At 47.7% G+C, this 20649-nt stretch overlaps 1 protein-coding gene across 3 annotated transcripts in view; it reads left to right on the plus strand.

Annotated features, from left to right (window-relative positions):
* FGFRL1 (fibroblast growth factor receptor like 1) overlaps nucleotides 1–20027 on the plus strand; it is a 186717-nt gene extending 166690 nt beyond the window's left edge. For all 3 annotated transcript variants that reach the window (XM_084263031.1, XM_084263032.1, XM_084263033.1), the window contains exons 4-7: nucleotides 3307–3387; nucleotides 8958–9242; nucleotides 13397–13750; nucleotides 16846–20027. In XM_084263031.1, the coding sequence (XP_084119157.1) occupies nucleotides 3307–3387; nucleotides 8958–9242; nucleotides 13397–13750; nucleotides 16846–17255 (1130 nt within the window). In that variant the 3' untranslated portion in view covers nucleotides 17256–20027. The remainder of the gene's footprint in view (nucleotides 1–3306; nucleotides 3388–8957; nucleotides 9243–13396; nucleotides 13751–16845) is intronic.
* The last annotated feature ends 622 nt before the right edge of the window (nucleotides 20028–20649 follow it).

Consider the following 20649-nt stretch of genomic DNA (forward strand, 5'->3'; position numbering starts at 1 on the left):
TTGCCAGGCCAGCTGCATTTGGTCTTCAGGTGTGGCACTATGAAGCAGACTTCAGACTGCAGGTTTGGGCTGAGCCACATGCCTCTGCTCTTTGCTTTCAAACTGGGCTTTCCTTTCAGTGTCATAGGTCCCTCCCTAGGAGTGAGTGGGCTGACCAAAGTGGTGCAAAAGGAGACCCATCTTTGCTAGCACAGGAACTAGAACAACTTCAAAAGTGTTTTCTCCTCGATTTTTTTTTTCCTATTAAAATTAAAAAATAATAAAGTTCTTCAAAACAGGGCAATATAGATTCTTTCCATGCAGCCACAGTACACGCTCTGGATGGGGCAGAGGGAAGTCAAATCTTGGTGATGCCTGAGTTAGACAGGGGTCTTCCATCCTGAGGGTTTTCCTAAGGTAACTGTCTCCCACACAGCAGTGTTCCACTTTATGTACCAATAAGCTCCTTTTTGGCACTCTGAGACCACAGTTCAGAGCTTAAGACCCAAGGTGCGAGAGGGGAGGTTCAAATCCCTCTCTGAATGCACAGGGACTTGCCCCAGGGTGACTCATGTCCCAAGTTAACACTTTATCCTTATATCACTGGCTGTTCTGCTGCCTTACTCACAATTTTAAGTTCGACTGGGGTTTCCTGGGCTTCAAGGAATCTCCCCCAAAAGAGTTTCATCCAATTCCTGGCTGTCATGAGTCAGCTTTGTTCCTACAGTTCTCAAGTTAAGTGTGTTCAGATACATCCTGATCTTTCCCCACCCCCCAAATTGTTTTTTAAGGGTTTTGTAGGTTACTCTACAAGTTCACGATCTGGCAGGATAACAACTGAAGAAGACTCTTGAAAGGATCAAACAGATTCAGGGCAATTTTACTTACATCAAAAGCTTGGCAGCATGTCAAGAGGTGTTGGGAACGCCAGTCAGTCCTAGTGTGTAGGCAGGAGAAGCACACATGGGCTGACATACTGTAACATGAGGCAGGAGGCAAGGGAGGATATAGTGCTCTTTGTACATCAAGCTGAGTAGGATTAAGATATAATTGACAGAACATCGCCACTTAAACATCTTAACCACTTTTAAGATATTCAGCAGTGAACAACAGGCAGGCATCCTACATCTCTGACCACAGTTTTTCTTTCTTCTATTACTTTCTTCTATTACTTTCTATTTGTGCTAAAGTATTTACTAAGCTCTCTGGCAGAGAGCATCCAAGATTTCATTTGTAGCACTACTGATATTCATGTGAAAAAGCAGACACGTGCCAGAAGATAATCGATTCAGCATTTTGACTGAGTCAATCTGTCATATGCAAGCCATCATATATAATGGGTATGTTTGTATTCCCTGCCTTGGGTTTGCCAAGGCTGTAAAAATATACTTGTAAAAGGCAGCACATGGGCTACTTGTCTTCTCTGTAACACAGGCTGTGGGCCAGCCTCAGCGGAGCCTGGATGGTGTGTTTGCACTCACAGTGCCGTGCGAGGGTTGACGTCTCCTGAGTGTGACTGTTTCACACCACTCCCCTGTGGTCTGGGCTGGGAGATGGCTGGAGCCCCTGGGATGGATGGATGGATGGATGGATGGATGGATGGATGGATGGATGGATGGATGGATGGCAAGGAGGAGGTGGGAAGGGGCAGTCAGCTGGAGTGAGCTGCCCAAGAAAGACCCCAGCGTGCTGCTGCCCTGAAGGTTTTCTTTTCCCCCTCAAAGTGACAGCTGCACATACCTCCTGGGGAAACTGTGCTGAAGTAACCACAAGGAGAGGGGGAAAATCTGTCAGGGGCAAGGAGGGATAAACCCACATGGCATTGCAGCCTCTCTGCTTAAGGGACAGTGGCAAACAAGCTGGGAACATGTGTCAGCATAAAGTGCCCCATGCTGAAGAGACAGGATGATTTTCCAACACAGTGGGGTGAGGATGGGGTTAAATACACCTTCTTCTCTCACAAAGACCATACACAAGTTTAGTTGTGTACTGTTTAAGCACAACCCAACTTCTAAAACGACTGTAAAGAACAGCTCTACTATTTGTAGTGGGGGGGAGGATATAATGCTCATATATATATTGAGGTAAGTTTTTCCTCTCTGCTTCCTCCAAGAAATTTCCTCTCTTTAACTCATGATACCTGTTTCTTATGGGTTTTAGGAGTTGGGTATTTGGAGGGATTCATATCTCAGGTCTGGTGTTTCCATTTCTCTTGATGTTTATTATTTTAAAGCCACTGGAGAACAGATCCTTACTGAGGTGAACTTTTACCCAGCCTTCATCTGACCTACGTCTGAAAATCAAGCTTCACATACTTGAGTCCACTTTAGCTAGGAGCTGAGTATTGTGCCACCTGTACAGCTCAGAAGTAGCCTTGGAAGAGCCATACCTCACTGGGCCATCACCCAGAGGTCCCCAAAGTCCCTCAGGTGGACCTCTCTCCCAGTGTGATGCGTTGATATAAAGGGATGCTCCAGCTGAGCATGTGTACAGTAGAGGTCTGGCTGTTCCTGGAGAAGGAAAGAACTTCACCTCTGGGCACTGCAGAGGTGTGAGGCCACCAGCACTGCCCAGGCTACCCTGGGCAGAGGCTCAGAGCACTCCCCTACTCCCTTCAGCCCTCGCGGAGACCTTGTAGGTGGCCATATCACAGCAGCAATTTGAGGTGGGGGCTCCTGGAGAAGTAGGAGGCTCACTTCTTGCTGTTTTCTATTTCTCCAAGCTCTACAAGGCACAGACTTGAGACCCTGATGCTGCTCTGTGGTAGTGGTAGAGACAACTAGAGTGATAAGGGACAAAATGGCCCGCTGTCAATGCAGGTGGATGGGTGGTCTTAATTAAAAAATAAACCAAACAGTGAATTGAAAAGCTCATTTGACCCCAGACCTGCTTGCTTTTCTGATTTTGTATAGAAGCTGAAAGGCAAATTAGTGGCCCTAATTCCTCTACTTGTGCTCTGTGTGACTGATCACGTAAGTCTTCCAGCACCTCCTAGGTTTAATTAGCTGTAATTTTGATTTATGCCATTAACTGCATAGAAGGTACAATGGATCAGCTCCTCCTAGGGAACAGCAACCTGTAAACATAAACAAAGAGGCTTTTGTCAGCTATTAATGGAAACATTGATTAATCTCCCATTGCTTTGGTATCCCACCAAAAAGCTCATAAAGCAGAAAACTAAATTGGTCATTAAACTGGCCAGGCTGTAAGTGCCAGGGTGTGGAGGCAAATGTAAGTTGAGTGTGGTTCAGCTGGACATGCAAATTCCTGCATGTCATACTGCTGCACTGCAGGAGACCTTCTTAACATCTTCCCTTTCCTTTGCAGATGATGCCAGCTCAGGAAAGGATAGCCAGGTACCTGAAGGCTCCAATGGAGAATACGAAGATCATTCTGGGAAGCAATGGGGTAAGGAGCAGCTTATATTTCTGGTCTTCCTCCATTCAGTGCTGTCCACGCAGCACATTTCTCAGTTGCTGAGGAAAAGGCAGAGTGGCTGGAGTGAGTTCTCCCTACAGATGGTCAAATAATAAACAAAGCATCAGCTGAACGTGTCAGTATGAGTGGATCTCATCCAAGGGTCCTTCTGTGAAATGCAGCCCGTGGTCTGCTCTAGGGCCCCCTGCCATCTACCCCAGCATGGTTCTCCCTTGCATTTGTTTTTCTGGGCACTGACTTTCTTCTGCATGTGCAGCTATTAGAGCTTTCATAGACTCTCTATAAAAGGCACACTGAACTTTTACAGCAGTGTTTCCAAAAGCATTCAGTGCCAACATAACACTGCTCCCACTGAGGGCAAATGGGAGGTCTGACTTCACTTCAGGAGAATTAGTATCAGGCCAAAGCTGAGTATTTTTAAAAATTACCCTCTCCTTTAGACACCTGCATGAATTTCTCTAAGCCCAGGACTGTTCAAGCATAGGATTTTGATGCTGTTGCAGAGCTTTGGGGAACTGCTAAAATCTCACTTGGAACTGGTTCTGAATCACCGCAAGACTTGCAGGTCCAAAGTTTGGTCCAAGCACTCCTTGAAGGACAATAAGTGATCAGGCTGATGCCAAACAGCTTTTGGCCATTACTGGCAGGAGTGTGATGTGGATTTATAACCTCAAGGGATGAAGCAGAGCATTTCTATTTTGCTCTGTACTTGGCACTGGTGAGGCTGCACCTCGAGTGCTGGGTCCAGTTCTGGGCTCCTCACCATAAGAAGGACATTGAGGTCCTGGAGCGAGTCCAGAGAAGGGCAACCAGGCTGGGGAAGGGGCTGGAGGGCAAATCCTCTGAGGAGCAGCTGAGGGAGCTGGGGGTGTTCAGCCTGGAGAAGAGGAGGCTGAGGGGAGACCTCATCACCACCTACAACTACCTGAAGGGAGGGTGCAGAGAGGTGGGCGATGGTCTCTTCAGCCAGGGGACAGGAGATGGGACAAGGGGCAATGGGCTCAAGCTGCCCCAGGGCAGGGGCAGCTCAGCTGGGAGGGAAAAGTTCTTCCCTGGCAGAGTTGTGGGGCTGTGGCACAGGCTGCCCAGGGAGGGGCTGAGTCACCTTCCCTGGGTGTGTTTAAAAAAGGGCAGATGAGGTGCTCAGGGATCTGGTTTAGCTTGGGGTGGGAATGGTTGGACTTGATGATCTTAAAGGTCTTTTCCAACCTTGTGATTCTGTGATTGTCTCACAGTACCCACCTTTTAACTTCATAATACAGAGATGGGTTTGTACCCCATTCATGGACAGTGAGTAATCTCATAGCAGTGACAGGGGTGGAACTTGTCAAGTGTTCACCATATGAGTCCCCACCACCTGAGCTGAGGACAGTTTTTCAGGAGCTGGCAAACAAGGGATGTGGTGTGCTGGACTGGTGTCCAGTCCAGAGGAGACAGTACAGTAATAGCTTTGAATGACAGAGTCATCTGAGCCTGGGCTTGCTCTGGGAGAGGAAGGTAAACTCCACATTTTAGAGCTAGAGAAAGGGTGGCTTGGATAATCTCTGGGTCAGGAGTCACGCAGGAGGGACTCAGGAGCTACCAAGAGAAGCTGCCATCTCTCAACTCTTCATTTCCTTGGTGGAGACAGGAGCAGACATTGAATGGCATGTCTGCTGTGCTCCTGGTAGAGCTGGTGGATGGCAGATCAGTACAACAATGACATTCTGAGAATACTAACATTATTAGGGATTGACTATTTCATATCAGATTGTGTCTTGCTCTGCTCTACCCTGGCCCAGTCCTTTGTGCTGCACGTCTGCTTCTTCACCTTTGCCTCCCTCCCATCTCCCCTCCCCATGCTGGGAAATGGCTGGGGCAGGTCACCCACCCACTCAAGCCCTCTCCATCCAGCAGTGTTCACCAGCAAAGGGCTGGTGTGAGCTGGTGTGCAGGAAGGGTCAGTGTGTGTGTCTGCAGGTTTCTGGAGGGAAAGGAGCAGTTTGCAGTCCTGGTCCCTAGAGAACTGAGAGAGGAGAAGCATGGTAAAAAATAAAAACCAACCCTCCACTTTTCTTCCCAGCTACCATCATGGAGTGGTATCCTTGGGGAGAGCTCCTGCCCCATCCAGAGCAGGGAGCTGATGTATGGAATGATAGATACCCCCATCCACATCTTCCAACAACTGACTGAGCTCTTATCCAAAAGGCTTGAGAGCACATCAGTACTATGTGGTATCATGACACCTCTTTGTCTAAGCACCATGAAAGCTGGAAGTGTACTGCCTGTCTCTAGGTGGGGGGTAAATGTGATGGGTGACAGCAGGCTGTTCTTAACCAACCACCTCACTTTGTATGAGCACCATCTGACAGGAGCTTCTGGGAATGATCCATGCAGGGAGAGGAGACCCCTGAATTCCTTCCCAGGTCTTTTTTCACTGAACAGCCTTGTGCTTCATTTCATTTGCTTTAGCTTGACTAAATCTTCATGGTAAACAGCATTTCAGCAAGGAAACATCCATAACACTGTCTCTTTGTCCCCATCCACCTCTGTTTTCCCTTGCTCCTGTGTGTGGCATCATTTATACTGTACAAATGTTCCTGTTTGTGAAGCAAACGCCAAGTGATGTGGAGAAGAACAGGCATGTGAAGTATAAATAACACAGGGGCACTTTGTGATGGCCTTCCCTGGCACTTCAACAAGCAAAACTTCTGTAAATAGTACGGATTTGGGGACAGGCATTTGCTAGCACCAACTCCAAAGACTTTTTTCTGCCTCTCACACTGCTGCTTCTCCCTCTTTCTCCTTTGTGCTTGCTGCTGCTTCTCTTTCTCTCTTTTATGTCTGTGTCTCTCTCTCTCTGTCTCCTTTTTTTGTTAACTGGCTTTTCTAAACTTGTCCAGTTCAGACTTTTGTCAAGGAAACATTCAGGGCTGTGTAAATGGGATCTGGTTTCAGCATATTGCACCCAGCCTGGAGTAGCTTTTGAGACCACATAATTGCTTAACTTCCTTTAAACAGAAGACAGAGAGACAAAAAGAGCCAGAGAAGTTTAGCTGTACCTGTAGTTTGGTATGTATCTGGGCAACAGGGTACGAGGGGTGCATGCAAAACTCCAGGCAGATTCATGGGAGTCACAGTGGGAGGAAAGCCAGAAATGTTATAGGCCTGCTTTTTGGGGGAGGAAAGAGAGTTTCTGTCTTGCAGCACCCTTACTGAGCAGGGACACACCAAGCCCTTCTGAAATCTTGCTGTGGAAGTGGGGAAGAGGTATGGGAGGGCGAGAGCTTAAGCCTCACTCACTTGGCTTTTCACTGTCCTGTCTGAACCCTGCTCTTTGATTTGTTAGTCTCAGCCCAGGAATCCCATCCAGCAAGGATTTACCCCTACCTGGACTCGCAGTTCCTGGTGGCATTACTGCTTTATTGGAGGATCACCCGTTTCATGACTGTTTTTTAACCTCTCCATGCACCCTGCAGCCATGCACTCCATTTCCAGCCCTTCTCAGCACCTCTCCCTTGGCTTGGACCTAAACTTTGGCCTGTCATTGCTCACAGCATGCAGCTCTGATGGGGTTAATTGTCCTTTTGGGAAGGTGATTGTTTCTTCCTGGGAGGGGATCTTCTCTTGCAGCAGAGACCCAAGAGAATACCCAGCAATTTATGCACTTGGACCCTGCAGAGTGGGTTAGTATGTCACACTTGCTGCTCAGCTGTCATGGCAAAGACTTTCAGGGCTGGAATTGCTCTGGTTCATTAGATTACACATGAAAGCCTCTGTCTGGAGAGTAAAGCATTTCTGAGCAAGAGTTTGAAATAACATGAAATGGCTGGGACCCAGAATGACAGCCAAGGGGGCATGGAAAGGCTGTGGAGGCAGATGGTTCCCCTACAGAAAAGGACTCTGAAGAGAGGGGCATGCCAAAGGGTGTCTTCATCCAAGAGGGAGGGATGTTGGGCAAGGTTGCAGAGGGGTGAGGACTAAGGGATCTGCTCACAGACCTCAGAAGGCAATGGCTGCTGTTCCCCCATGCTTGGAGAGAAGAAGCTGCAGACCAGCCTCTTCCATCCAGCAAAGCTCTGCTACAATGCACGTCCCAGAGCTGCTGGCCTCAGCCCTGGGCAGCAGGCTGGCTCTGTAGCAGGGAGTCCCAGCATGCTGCCCTGTAGCAAACTTCTCTGCTAACTGAAGCACAGACTTCCTCAGCTTGCTTGGGTGTGTTATGTGCTTCCTGAGGTTGTGGGTCTCCAGTTACCATTGGTGAAGCCCAGTGGCTGATGGTCATAACTCAACCCAGTGTGCCACAGAGCAGGTCACTCATCACCCATTTCTTCTGTATCCCAAGAAAAGAATCAGGGAGGATTTACCAGGGGAGTGTGAAAATGTAGGGTGACTCCCCTTTGGGCTGAAGACTAAGATCATGGTAAGCAAGAAACAAGGCTCAAAAGCAGGGAGAGAAATGTGCTGTGGGACTGCTGAATGGACTCAGAGGAGAAACTGGCTTTGCCACAATAGTTACAATTTTTAAATTTATTGTTTTTTTTTTTTTTAAAAAAAAAAGGTGAACTTAGTGGTATTTTGGATGTAAGGGGAGAATGCTAAGTGGGAGCCAGAAGTAGTGTTAATCTCAGTAGGACACTGCAGCCAGAAGTGCCCCTGGACTAGCATTCCATACTTAGAGTAACTGAGAAATTTGTCATTTCTTTTGAATTCTTCATTGCAGGATGCTATTAAACAAGCTTTTGCCTTGCAACAGATCACACTTAAGAGAATCATAGAATCATAGAATGGCATGGGTTGGAAGGGACCCCAAGGGTCACAGAGCTCCAACCCCCTGCCACAAGCAGGGACACCAACCTCCAGGCCTGGAGCTACACAAGGTTGCCCAGGGCTCCAGCCAACCTGGCCTTGAACACCCCCAGGGACGGGCACCCACCTCCTCTCTGGGCAGCCTGTTCCAGCCCCTCACCACTCTCTCTGGAAAAAAAATTCCCCCTAATATCTAATTTAAACATTTTTTCCTTTAGTTCTAAGACTTTGCTACATACTGAAAAGCTGCTGACCCCTCACACTTCCCATTAAAGCCAGTGAGAACTAAGGGGTGAAAACATCTTTAGAAAATGAAGCTTCAAGTTACCAGCAAAAGACTGAGAAAACGGTCACCCTGACAGGAGTCTGAGGGCTTTCCTGTGGGCTTAGCTAAGGACCTGCACTTGTGTCATGGAATATGGTTTTGGGGCCACATTTTGCCTTCAGCTTCACCAGGGTGATTTTGAGACTATTTTGTGAGCTGGTCTGGCACAGTGGCCTTACAGACACTGAGAAACACCAGGGTTGAGCTATGTGGAGGGCTAAGGTGGTGGTCATACAGTTTGGTAGATGTTCCAATGCACCAGGTTGGATATTGACTCCTTTCTAAGGCAATCAGTCTGAGCTGATATGAGAGACACCTGTGGGGCTGCCACATGCCTTTCAGGCAAATTCAGGCGTAACAATAGACAGCAGTACCCTCCTTTGCATGCCCTTTGCTCACCACAGTCACTCTCTCATGGCTTCTGCAGCCCGGCCCAGGTTCACGCAGCCCGCCAAGATGAGACGCAGGGTGATCGCCCGGCCTGTGGGCAGCTCTATCCGCCTCAAGTGCGTGGCCAGCGGGAACCCACGGCCTGACATCACCTGGCTGAAGGACAACAAACCCCTCACGCCCCAAGAGATTGGGGAGAACAAGAAGAAGAAGTGGACGCTGAACCTGAAGAACCTGAAGCCCGAGGACAGCGGGAAATACACCTGCCGAGTGTTTAACAGAGTCGGAGAGATCAACGCGACCTACAAAGTTGAAGTGATCCGTAAGTGCAGCTTCTGGGGGGCAGAGGCAGGGAGGGAGCTTTGGGTAGGGGGCTGGCTGAGTAAAGAGAGTGTGATGGTGAGTGTGGGGTGCTGATAGCTGGGCACAGAAGTTGGGAAGTGTTAAAAGCACCAGCAGAGACAGGGAGTTATTCAAACTGTAGAATAGAATCAGAGAATCCCAGACTGGTCTGGGTTGGAAGGGACCCAAGGATCACAGAGCTCCAACCCCCCTGCCACAGGCAGGGACACCAACCTCCAGGCCTGGAGCTACACAAGGTTGCCCAGGGCCCCAGCCAACCTGGCCTTGAACACCCCCAGGGACGGGGCACCCACCCCCTCTCTGGGCAGCCTGTTCCAGCCCCTCACCACTCTTTCTGGAAACAACTTCCCCCTAATATCTAATTTAACCCTTCCTTCCTTTAGCTTCACTCCATCCCCCTTGTCCTGCCATTATCTACCCTTTGAACAAGCTGATTCCCCTCCTGTTCCTCTGCTCCCTTCAGGGACTGGGAGGCTGCAATGAGGTTCCCCCACAGCCTTCTCTTCTCCAGGCTGACCCAGCCCAGCTCCCTCAGCCTCTCTCCCTAGGGGAGCTGCTCCAGCCCTCTGATCATCTCCGTGGCTCCTCTGACCCCTCTCCAACAGCCCCACATCTTCCTTGTCCTGGGGCCCCAGCTCTGGACACAGGACTCCAGCTGGGGCCTCCCGAGGGCAGAGCAGAGAGGGACAATCCCCTCCCTGTCCCTGCTGCCACCCCTCTGCTGATGGAGCCCAGGATCCCATCGCCCTTCCGAGCTGCCAGAGCCAATGCTGGCTCATGTTCAGTTTCTCATCCACCAAGCCACACAGCTCCTTAGAATAAACCCAACACCTGTAGCAACCACACAATTTAGTGGCTGAGATGAGGAGGGATACTTGGGTCACCTCCAAGGGCACCTGCAAGGTAAAAGTTCACCATTGCCCAGTTCTGTCTTAAACCACCAACAGAGTCATTTCAAGGACAGGCTGAGAACTCTCTGAGAAAGCACTTTCATGTACTACAGAGGAGGGGTGGAAATATTTAGAATGGCCCAGATCATCAGAGTGGTAATAGGGTGAAGCCAATCAATTGAAACTTTAGCCTAGATCGCTGTAATAGGAGGCCCTATGAGGAGTTTCTGAAGGGAATTAGCAGAAATCTTGTGGCTGGAGTGCTTAGCCAGACAAGGCTTTAGGGTCAGATTTTAAAACAACATGTGGGTATCTGCAGGTTCAGGTGGGTACAAATGGGATGCTAAAAAAATGTTAAAAATCCCCCTAGGGTCCTGTGTGTATCTTTAGATCCCTGCATGGCTCTAAGGATTCAGCCCCTGGATGATGAGCTGGGGGCCAGTGGGGGGTGGATATTACCCTGCATTGTGATGGGGTAAACTGCTCTTCTTACTATTGAGCTATTCTGATTGTTGGTCTCTAATCTCCTGTTTCCCCTATTATTACTGAAGGTAATTATACCCAAATCCTAAGTCTAGCAGAGAAGAGCTCTTACTCTTAAATCACCGTGGTTTTTCTATGACATCATCATAAGTTGTCATGGAAATGATTACAGAGCAGCCAACTCAAGGAAGTGGAGAAGATGAACTAAGTGGAGGGAAGACTGAATAACCTTCATGAACAGGGAGCAGGGGCATAGAGGGCTATTTCCAGCCACATGGAAAGCAGGTTGTTTGTCTGTGCATACATTTTAGCATGAGAAAGTTTATCCCAGTGTGAAAAATTGTCCTTAAAGGTAAAGATCTGTTCTCTGATAAGTCCTTTCCCTAGAATCACAGGAATTAAAAGCACATGTGGGGAGCTCTGTTGGGCTCCGAAGGCACAAACCTGCTGGACATCTGGGATTGATAAAGATGCAGCTGTGTGGAGACAGTAAAAACATGTGTTTACACTAAAACCAGGAGCAGAGACAGGGAAATGAATCAAGCCCCATCCTAATGGCAGCTGTGGCATTTTCACTTCATCAAAACCAGACAGCACCAGGAACAAACCCCTTTCTGTGTCCCTGTTTATCTTGGTTTTTATCAACTTAAAGATGTATGTAACCTTTGTTTTCATTAGCTTTTGCTGGCTAGGAGTGAAAACAGTAACCAAAGCTGGAACCAGAGTCAAGGAGATAAGGGTATTAAGCAGTTTTCAGACGTCTTTCTATTTTTAACATAATTCTGTGGAGCATTTCAGGTTTTATTCAATTTCCTCCTTCCCCCCCATCCCCTCTCAGGCCTCCACTCCCCTTATCTGAGTCTCAGTCTCCCCAGCTGTGATCCCCTCTCACAGTCCCAATGCAAAACCTATAGAGACCACTGTGGTATTTTTGTTTCCCAAACACATCTTTAGAGCCTTCATTATTGAAAGTATCCTGAGTTCTTGAAAGAGGGTCCATTGTTCCTCCCTTTCACCCCAAAGCCAGTGCTGGTGGGAGCTGATTTGTTACATCCTCAATCTAACAGTGTTTGCCATCCAAAGCAGTTGATGATTGCCAGCAGTTACCACCCACAGTGATACCCTAATTTCTCTCCGTGCCTAGGATAGAGGTTTGCAGTGCCTCCTTGTCTGGAAACTGTGACTGATTTCCCTGATGCTAAAGAAAAATCCAAACATTCCTCAGAATGAGGGATGTATTTTTCCTTTGACTTTATGTAGTGTTGACACAACCTGAGGCTTACGATCAGGCTGGAAAGGATGGTCTTGTGAACCCCTCATGTTTGATTACCTTTCCATTCTGTTTCTTTCATCAGCTGTGACTCTAGGCAAAAATTTTGGGAGAAATTAAAGATTTTGTCATTTGCTGGGAAAAAAAAAAAAAGGCTTCTGGGCTCTTCCTCCACACAAAAAATTGTCCATAGTGAATGTAGGAACCGTTAGACTGAATAAAGGAATAATAAAAGTAGGGAGATGAGGATGAAGTGAAGACCTTCCTCACCTGTAATGCCTGTGGTCTCAGGTCCCCCAGCAGTGGATGACATGGAATGGGATCAAATACAGTAGAATTTGGTCCCTGTGGGCTTTTGAAGGATGGACATGCCATGATCTCTGAGCAAGCTGTGCCAGGGTTGGGTCACCCTCACAGTCAAAAAGTGTTTCCTGATGTTCAGAGCGACCCTCCTGTGTTTCAGTTTGAGGCAATTGCCTCTGGTCCTGTCTCTGGGCACCACTGAATAGAGCCTGGCTCCATCTTCTTTAGACTCTCCCTTAGATATTTATAAACATTGATAAGACATCATCAGAGTCAGTATCAATTGAACAATTACAGTGAAATAATCCTCTTCATTTGTGTCCAGACCTGGACTGTTGCCCAGATTTAATCCTGAAATGGGTTTTGGCCTTTTTGACTATTCTCAGGCCATTTGTCTTCCTCTGGTCAAGCAACAGGAAAAATCACTGGAGCCTCTGATCCTGTAGGTCCCTGAGACCTGGGGAAGTACAAGGAAGGATGGTCCCTTTTGTCATCTCACAGCTGTAGCCTACAGCAAGGGACTGGGGAAATTCAGCAGTTCAGACTGGACTTACAGTACTCTCCAAGGAGCAGAAAGGCCAGATTCTGACCTGTGTGGTGTCAACTAATGTCACCACACACTGGGCACCCAAATATTAATGCTTCATGGATCATCTGAGAGAGCAGAAACACAAAAGTCAGAAAAAAACCTTTTCTAGGAGATTCTTAGGACCCTGTTTGCTGGGAAGTTGGGAGGGTTGTTCAGTGTACAGAAGAGAGGGATGGAGAGGGAAGAGAGGGATGAAGAGGGAAGAGAGGGATGAAGAGGGATGAAGAAAATCTTCCAAAATGTAAGGGCTAAGAAGGAGAGCAAACCTTTCTCCAGGCCTAATGCTGGTAGAGTAACTTCCTTGTTAGAAAGAGGAAGCTTCAGGCTGAGCATGAGAAAAGACTTCCTAGACTTCAGACAATGGGAGGTTTGCCTGGAGAGCATCTACCATTAGAGGCTTTGGCAAAGGCTGGGCAAGTTCCTATCAGGAGAGGTTTGCAGAAATCCCTGGGGCAGGGAGTGCAACTAGGCCATTCTTTTGCATCACTCCTACACCTTGCTCCCACGTTTCTGCAATCCCAAGCGACTGTGATTGGCAGACACCTCTTTCCATGGAGCTCCCCTGTGTTTTTGTGCAGAGAGGACAAGATCCAAGCCCATCCTGACGGGGACACACCCCGTCAACACGACCGTGGACTACGGTGGGACCACGTCCTTCCAGTGCAAAGTCCGCAGCGATGTCAAACCTGTCATCCAGTGGCTGAAGAGGGTGGAGTATGGCACAGAGAACAAGTACAACTCCACCATCGACGTCGGGGGCCAGAAATTTGTCGTGCTGCCCACAGGAGAGGTCTGGTCCCGTCCAGACGGCTCCTACCTGAACAAACTGATGATTACTCGAGCCAAGGAAGAGGATGCAGGGATGTACATCTGCCTGGGGGCAAACACCATGGGCTACAGCTTTCGAAGTGCTTTTCTCACAGTCCTGCCAGGTGAGTTATGATTTCTCCCCACTGCCCCCATCTAAACTGATAGTTGGCATCATTAACACAACTCTTGATGCCCGTTGGGCTCCACAGCCCTCTGTGATGCTGTGCTGATTTAAGCTATCTCAGTTCTGATAAGAATGAATCAGACTAAATCAACCTGATTAAAATCCTCTTGATGTTTCTCTATATGTGTTCATGGAGAATAATAATTCCAGGAAGGTGAAATAAAATGAAGAAGCTCTTCCTGTATGGAAGAGGAGCTGCTGGGAAAGGATACTACAGTTGCAGGCAGTGATAGGGTGCAGGATGTGAGAGGAGAACTGAATAGCTGCACAGTGTGCCACCCCATTCCCTTACATTTCACCTTTCTCTTGCTCTAATTTATATTGCTTTTTCTGGTAAAAGGGAACAATGGTACAGGCCCATAAAATGAGGGAAGAAGAAAAACTGTCCGGGTCACAAGGAAAGGAGAAGAATGAGGGTTAAAGAGAGAATGACTGAATAGTTAAATCCTACCCAGTGATCCCCTGGGGACCCTTGTACCAAACTTGCAGCTGCTTCCTTCTCTCCCCAGGCCTCAGAGCTGGTGGTCACATCAAACTGAGGATGTATTGAGTGTGTTTGAGGCACACCATCCTTTCTTTGTCGTTTCTCCAGTGCCTCACCACCCTCACAGCAAAGAATTTCTTCCTTATATCTAGTCTAAATCTACCCTCTTTCAGTTTTAAAGACAGAATTTTCATACTGACAGCAGGTTGCCAAGTAAACACATGCTCTTGGAGTCTTCTTCTGCATCCCTTAGATTTAGGACTAAACTCCATCTAGAAAGCCTGTCAATCCTAAGGAAAAGGCTGTGTGGGTGGGATGTAACTCAAAGCCTCTGGGAGTTTCTAAACTATGAGGGTCTGATCCAGCTCCCACTATGTTGTGGTTTAACCCCAGCTGGCAGCCAGCACCATACAAACACCTCACTCGTTCCCCCATGGCAGGATGGGGGAGAGAATCAGACAAGTAGAGCACAAAACTCATGGGTTGAGGCAAAGAGAGTTCACTAGGGAAAGCAAAAGCCTCACACACAAGCAAACCAAACCAAGGAATTCATTCCCCACTTCCCATCATGGGCAGGTGTTCAGCCACCCCCAGGACAGCAGGGCTCCATCATGCATGGCAGGGATTTGGGAAGACAAACACCATCACCCTGAATGTCCCTCCACTTCCTCCTTCCTCCCCCAGCCTTATACACCAGGCATGATGCCACACAGTATGGACTCTCCCTTTGGTCATTGGGGTCAGCTGTCCTGACTGTGTCCCCTCCCAACTCCTTCTGCATCCCCAGCTACTCACTGGTGGGGTGAGGAGCAGAAACACCCTTGGCTCTGTGTAAGCACTGCTCAGCAGTGACTAAAGCATCCCTGTGTTACCAGCCCTGTTTCCAACACAAATCTAAAATGCAGCCCCCACACTGGCTACTGTGGGGAAAATTAACTCTGTCCCAGCCCAAACCAGCACATTCTGAAGTCAGTGGGAGACTTTCCACTGATTTAAATGGGTCTGTAATGATCAGAACTAGAGTCTGCAGCCCTGTTGTTATTGGCACTGATGGTGAAAGAGAACCCTGCTTGCCCTTGGAGGCAACGATGTGGTTGCAAGGCCACGTGTTAGAAAAACACCCTTTTGCTTGTAAATCTACCTGATTTGACATAGGCAGCTCTGAATAGCATGGGTGAGTATCAAAACACTTTCAGTCTAGGAGAGGATTTTCTGCCAAACAACACGAAGACTCTTGTTTTTGTAGTCAGCTGATGAGTCAGTTCTCTGATCCCATCTTGCTTTGAGCTGGGGGCTGGACCAGATGAGCTCCAGATTCTCTTTCCAGCCTAAATCAGCTCTAATTTCCAGGTTAGGTGAATCAAAGCTTTGTCTGTTGTCATCAACACTATAGGTCCTTCTGACTTCAAAGGGATCACATGGTATATATTTAATGTTTCAAACTACCTGTAGGATTATTTGTGAAGGAGAGAGAAAGACATTGGGGTCTTAAAGAAGTTTGGCTTGCAAGTTGAGAGATACATGTTTGAATATAACAGATGATCTGGATAGCCTGTGGTTTTCAGAGTTTATTGGGTGTCTTCCTGCAAGCTGAATTCTGTGCCTTTTTCAGGGCTTTGGGAATCCAAGCTGGTAGCTTCCTGGGTGGGGATTTTGATAGCTAGGATCCTACCCCATGACTCTCTTTGGGTCTATATATAAAGATACAAGGCTGAGGACCCTGAGTGGCTACCTAGGGATGTACAGGCTGCCAACAGCAGAGAGGGGAGGGTGTGAAAGATGCTGTGTGAAGCATCTTATCTCCTCCAGTAGTTGAATTTGTAGCTCTGAAAAGACTGGTGGAGGTAGAGCCCGTTTAGCATAGGGACTTGGACACACACTTTGATGCCATGTGAACTTTCAGTTCTCCATGGCCTGAGCACCAAGGACAGGACACCAGCTTACCCACGTTTATTCCCATCCTTCAGCCTTCTTCCCAGCCGCACAAGAAACTCAAGACACCGTATTTGTGCTGCCTACTAGAGCAGGGCATTGCTGAGTAGCTCCTGTGTTGCCAGGCAGGGATACTAAAGGGTGTCTAAAGCCCACCCAGGCACAGCTACACCTGGCAGAGGCAAGTGGGCAACGTGCTGTTGCTCTGCAGAACCCAACTGTGACTTCTGGGCTGCTGACATGGGGGTATTACTGACACATCCCATGTTGTGTCCCCCAGTGTGGGCAGAGAAGCCCGCTCCATCGCAGCGTGGGTGTGAAGAAACTCTCTTGGGCTGGCTCTAGTGCATCCATGAGAAGTTAGGATAAGAAACTTAAAAAATCCCCTGAAGACTCCCCTCTCGACCCTTAAATGAGAGAGAATGAGTTGCTTGTCCTTCCAGGAGCACTGGAAAGCAAAGCAGTTACCAAACATCGTGATTTCTCCCTTGTTACTTGGTCTGGCAGGGCTGCCAGACAGGCTGTACAAAAGCCAGCCCTAGTGTGACATCTGTTTTGAATTCACTTTGCCTGCATTTAATTAACTCTTTCTGTCTCTCTCCTGCTGCAACGTCCAGACCCCAAGCCTCCAAGTGCACCTGTGCCCCCTTCCTCAGCCAGCAGCCTTCCCTGGCCCGTGATCATCGGCATCCCTGCCGGAGCTGTCTTCATTTTTGGAACAATCCTCTTGTGGCTTTGCCAGACCAAGAAGAAACCTTGTTCCCCACCAGCTGCAGCCCCCGTGCACCGGCCGCAGCCCCGGGACAGGATCTGTGTCTCCCAGGTCCCGGATAAAGACTGCATCTCCTCCATAAACTATGAGGAATACGTCGCTCAGCAGCAGCATTTACTGTCCCAGGGGCCTGCGCTCGCCCCAGCCATGGCATCCAAAATGTACCCAAAGATTTACACGGACATCCACACCCACACCCACTCGCACGTGGAAGGCAAAGTCCATCAGCACCAGCACATTCAGTACCAGTGCTAAGAGGGCGGCTGTGGACAGTAGCTCATTTGGGCTTTTCCTCGTGGTACCTCAGAAGAGACTGCTCCAAGACAGCTCACACTGCCAGCAATAGGCAAAGGAGATGGAAAAGATTATATATATATAATTTTAAATATATATATACATATATATATAATTGTATATGCGTGTGTGTATGTGTGTGTGTATATATATGTGTATATATCTATATCTATCTATATAAATTTATATATAATAGAGAAAGACAGAGAGAAAAGAGATTTTTTTTTTTTTAATTATTGCAATCAGGATGTAGCCAAGGAATAATGAAGGAACTCCAAATCTCAGCAGAGAGGCAGCCATCCCCAACAGAGGAGCCTTCCCAGATTTCTAAGTGAAGGTGGCAACAAGTGAGACGGGACACGGGGACGTGAACCACCACCTTCTTCCATCCTTGTGTTGCTGAAAGGAATGAGAGGAAGAGGCAACCACGGTGCTTTTCCAGATGGGCACTGCTGCTTTTGTGCCTGCTTCATATCACTTGTTTTGGTGGGAAGCCCCCAAGCCTGTCCCACTCATGAGCATGCAGGAGAGCCTGTTCCCTCTGAGTGACTCAAGCCCTAAAGTACCTGAAGGTTGAGTGCCAAAGCACCAGGAGGCGTAACCAAGTCACCTCTTCCAGGGAAAGAACGTAACACAAGAGGGTCTGGAAAAAGGAATTCTCAACCACAGTCATTTGGTCTGAAATACTGAGCTGGTTGGTTTGATTTCTGCAGGTTGAAAGCATCGTGTGTCCCATGGGGGGTTCTGCAGATCAAACCACAAGTGCTCCACCCCCCAGTCCTAGGACTCAGTGCCACTGCCAGGAAAAAAAAAGGAAAGAGGAACGTTGTACAGAACACCTTTATATTTATATTTAAGAAATAATAATAATTAATAATAATAATAATAACTGAACTGCTGATGGCGAAGAAAGCAAAACATGCTGTGCTTTGATGGCTCGCAGTGACCAGCCACTGGATTTTCTACATCAATGCAAAATACATGAAAATATTAGAGAAAAAAAAAAGAGAATGAAATAATAATCTTGTAGGGAAACAAAATGCATTTGAGAAATATTCACCTAGGTTGTGTGTGGTTGTCCCCTCCCCTCAGATAACATTTTGGAACTGATACAACTTCACTGCAGTTCAAACAAGAGGAAGAAGAGAAAAAGAAATAAGGACCATATTAAATACCTATATGGACTGGAAATGAATCAGTTGCAAATATAAAACCTTTGTAATTCTATATAGAGTTTAAACAGAAGTCATGTATATTTAATTTATTTTGTTAAACAAGAAAAAAAAATGTATGATATTTTCCTCAAAAACAGGCATTTCTATACGTATTTTTGATCAAAGAAAATAAAGAAAATTTGTTTTTCAGGTTCTATAGATGCCCTGCTCAGAATATGCTCAATGCAGCAGCCGACCAACCATTCTCCTAACCTGGAGGTCATCTATCTGTAGCCCTTTTCACACTAGCCACGTGTCATCTCTAACAAACCTGGGGTGCTGCAGGGCCCATCCCTTCCATCCTCTTCCACAGTGTGTATTTGGATTGTGAGGGTCTGCAGTGGCCTGACCACTTCTCATGGGCCCCTCTGTCATCTCAGTAGCAAAGTTCTCTGCTCACAGGGAAATCTGTTCACTAGGTTTTGATTTGGGGTCTTTTTGGGGGTTGGGGAGGGAGTGGAAGGAGGTTGCATTTGTTTTTGGGTTTGTTTAAGCACAAACCTGTAGTTTCTTTTTTAAAAGAAAACTGCAAATGAAAACGTAGTAACTTGGGAGCCTGTGAAATGAACTTCAGATTCAGGGTGCTTGGGAGGGGGAAATAGGAACTGTGGCTGAAGGGCTTCATTTGTAAATGCAGCTGCTGAAGGAGCCAGGGCAGGGTGAGTTGGGTACAGCAAGAAGTGAGCACTGGGTGCTGCTCCCTTCCAGGAGGGCTCACACCTTTGTTGTGCTGCCTGCCAAGGGGAAGGACCCAGCCCTTCAGTGGCCAAATTTTTCTTTAAGGGAGGCAGGTTCAGCAGTGATGCAACTGTTTGCTGTTACACTTGAAGTTTGCTGGTAAGAAAAGACAAAAACCCAAAACAAAACCCACTAAAATTCTGAAAAGAGCCAATTTTTAAGTGTAAAAGGACTTCTCTCTCAAGCCTGTTCCACGAAAGAGATCCTCAGCAAGGCAGCTGTGCCATTTAAAAGTGAAACACTTCATTTAACCCGAAACAAAACAGCGCTTCAGGCTTTGCTTTGCTCTGAACTCCTCGGAAGGTATTTGCTCTGGGTTGACCTGCAGTGATTTTTCCTGCCGGCTTGTTTGAGTCACCAGCAAACCAAACAGTTCCCTGTTTGCTCAGCCGTAGCGCTGGGAGATGGGGCCCCCGAGTCAGTGAAGCACGTCAGCTCCTGCTCAATAAAAGTGCCCTTTTCTCCTGGATCAGTGGCTCCCATCCCTGCCCAACGTGCCAGTGCTGGCTGGAGGCATCCCATAACTCTGAGGAAGGGGAGGAGGAGGAGGAGAAGCAGAGGAGGAGAAGCAGAGGAGGAAGAGGAAGAAGTAGAAGAGGGAGACCTTCCTACTCACATGGAGTTTACCACCTGGAGTAAAGCACTACGTAGTACAATCCTCTGCTTCTTTCCTGTACTCTGTAGTAGGAAATCCATGTTATACTCTCTCCAGGAAGATCATCCCTCACAATGCCTTCCTGTAGGAGTTACAATAAAGCAATCCATTGCTTATTTTCCTTCATTTCTTTTATTTTTTTTTCCCCTTTTCTTCAGGGGGAGGATTCAGGATTCAGTTACCCTTTGTGAACACAGGTTTATGAAGTCCATAAAGGCCCAATTCGGATCACGGGTATCTTTGTATGCATCCTCCCAGCTTCAGGGAGCCTTAAATATGATCACTGAGAACTCTGTTCAGCTGTAAGGCAGGATTTAATCAGGAGTTCTCAATGGCTGTAGTTTAACTGAGTTACTTCCTAGGAAGGTGGTAAGTGGATGTTTCCACGAGACATACTCAGGGCTACATCCCATATCTCACACCTATGGAAAGCTACTTACTGCAGCATGGTGCATACTGAGCATGGTACATACTGAGCATGGTACATACTGCACATTTCAGCAGCATTAGGGGATGTCAGAGGGCAGGATTCACCTGTAAGCCCTCAGCCCTTCTCTGCTCCCTGCACCAGCGAGGGGACACTTCCAACCCATGCTCTGGTAGCAGTACTGACACCGCCTTCAGAGGTGGAGGTGACCGCTGGCCTTGCGTGGTTCAGCACCCTACAACACTGCCCTGTGGCACGGTTTCAAGTGGCAGCTCTACCACTGAGCCTCAGGAGAGGGTTAGTGGGTTAAAAGAAGCAATC

This window comes from Gallinula chloropus (genome assembly GCF_964237585.1).
Source record: "Gallinula chloropus genome assembly, chromosome: 4".
Lineage (NCBI taxonomy): Eukaryota > Metazoa > Chordata > Aves > Gruiformes > Rallidae > Gallinula > Gallinula chloropus.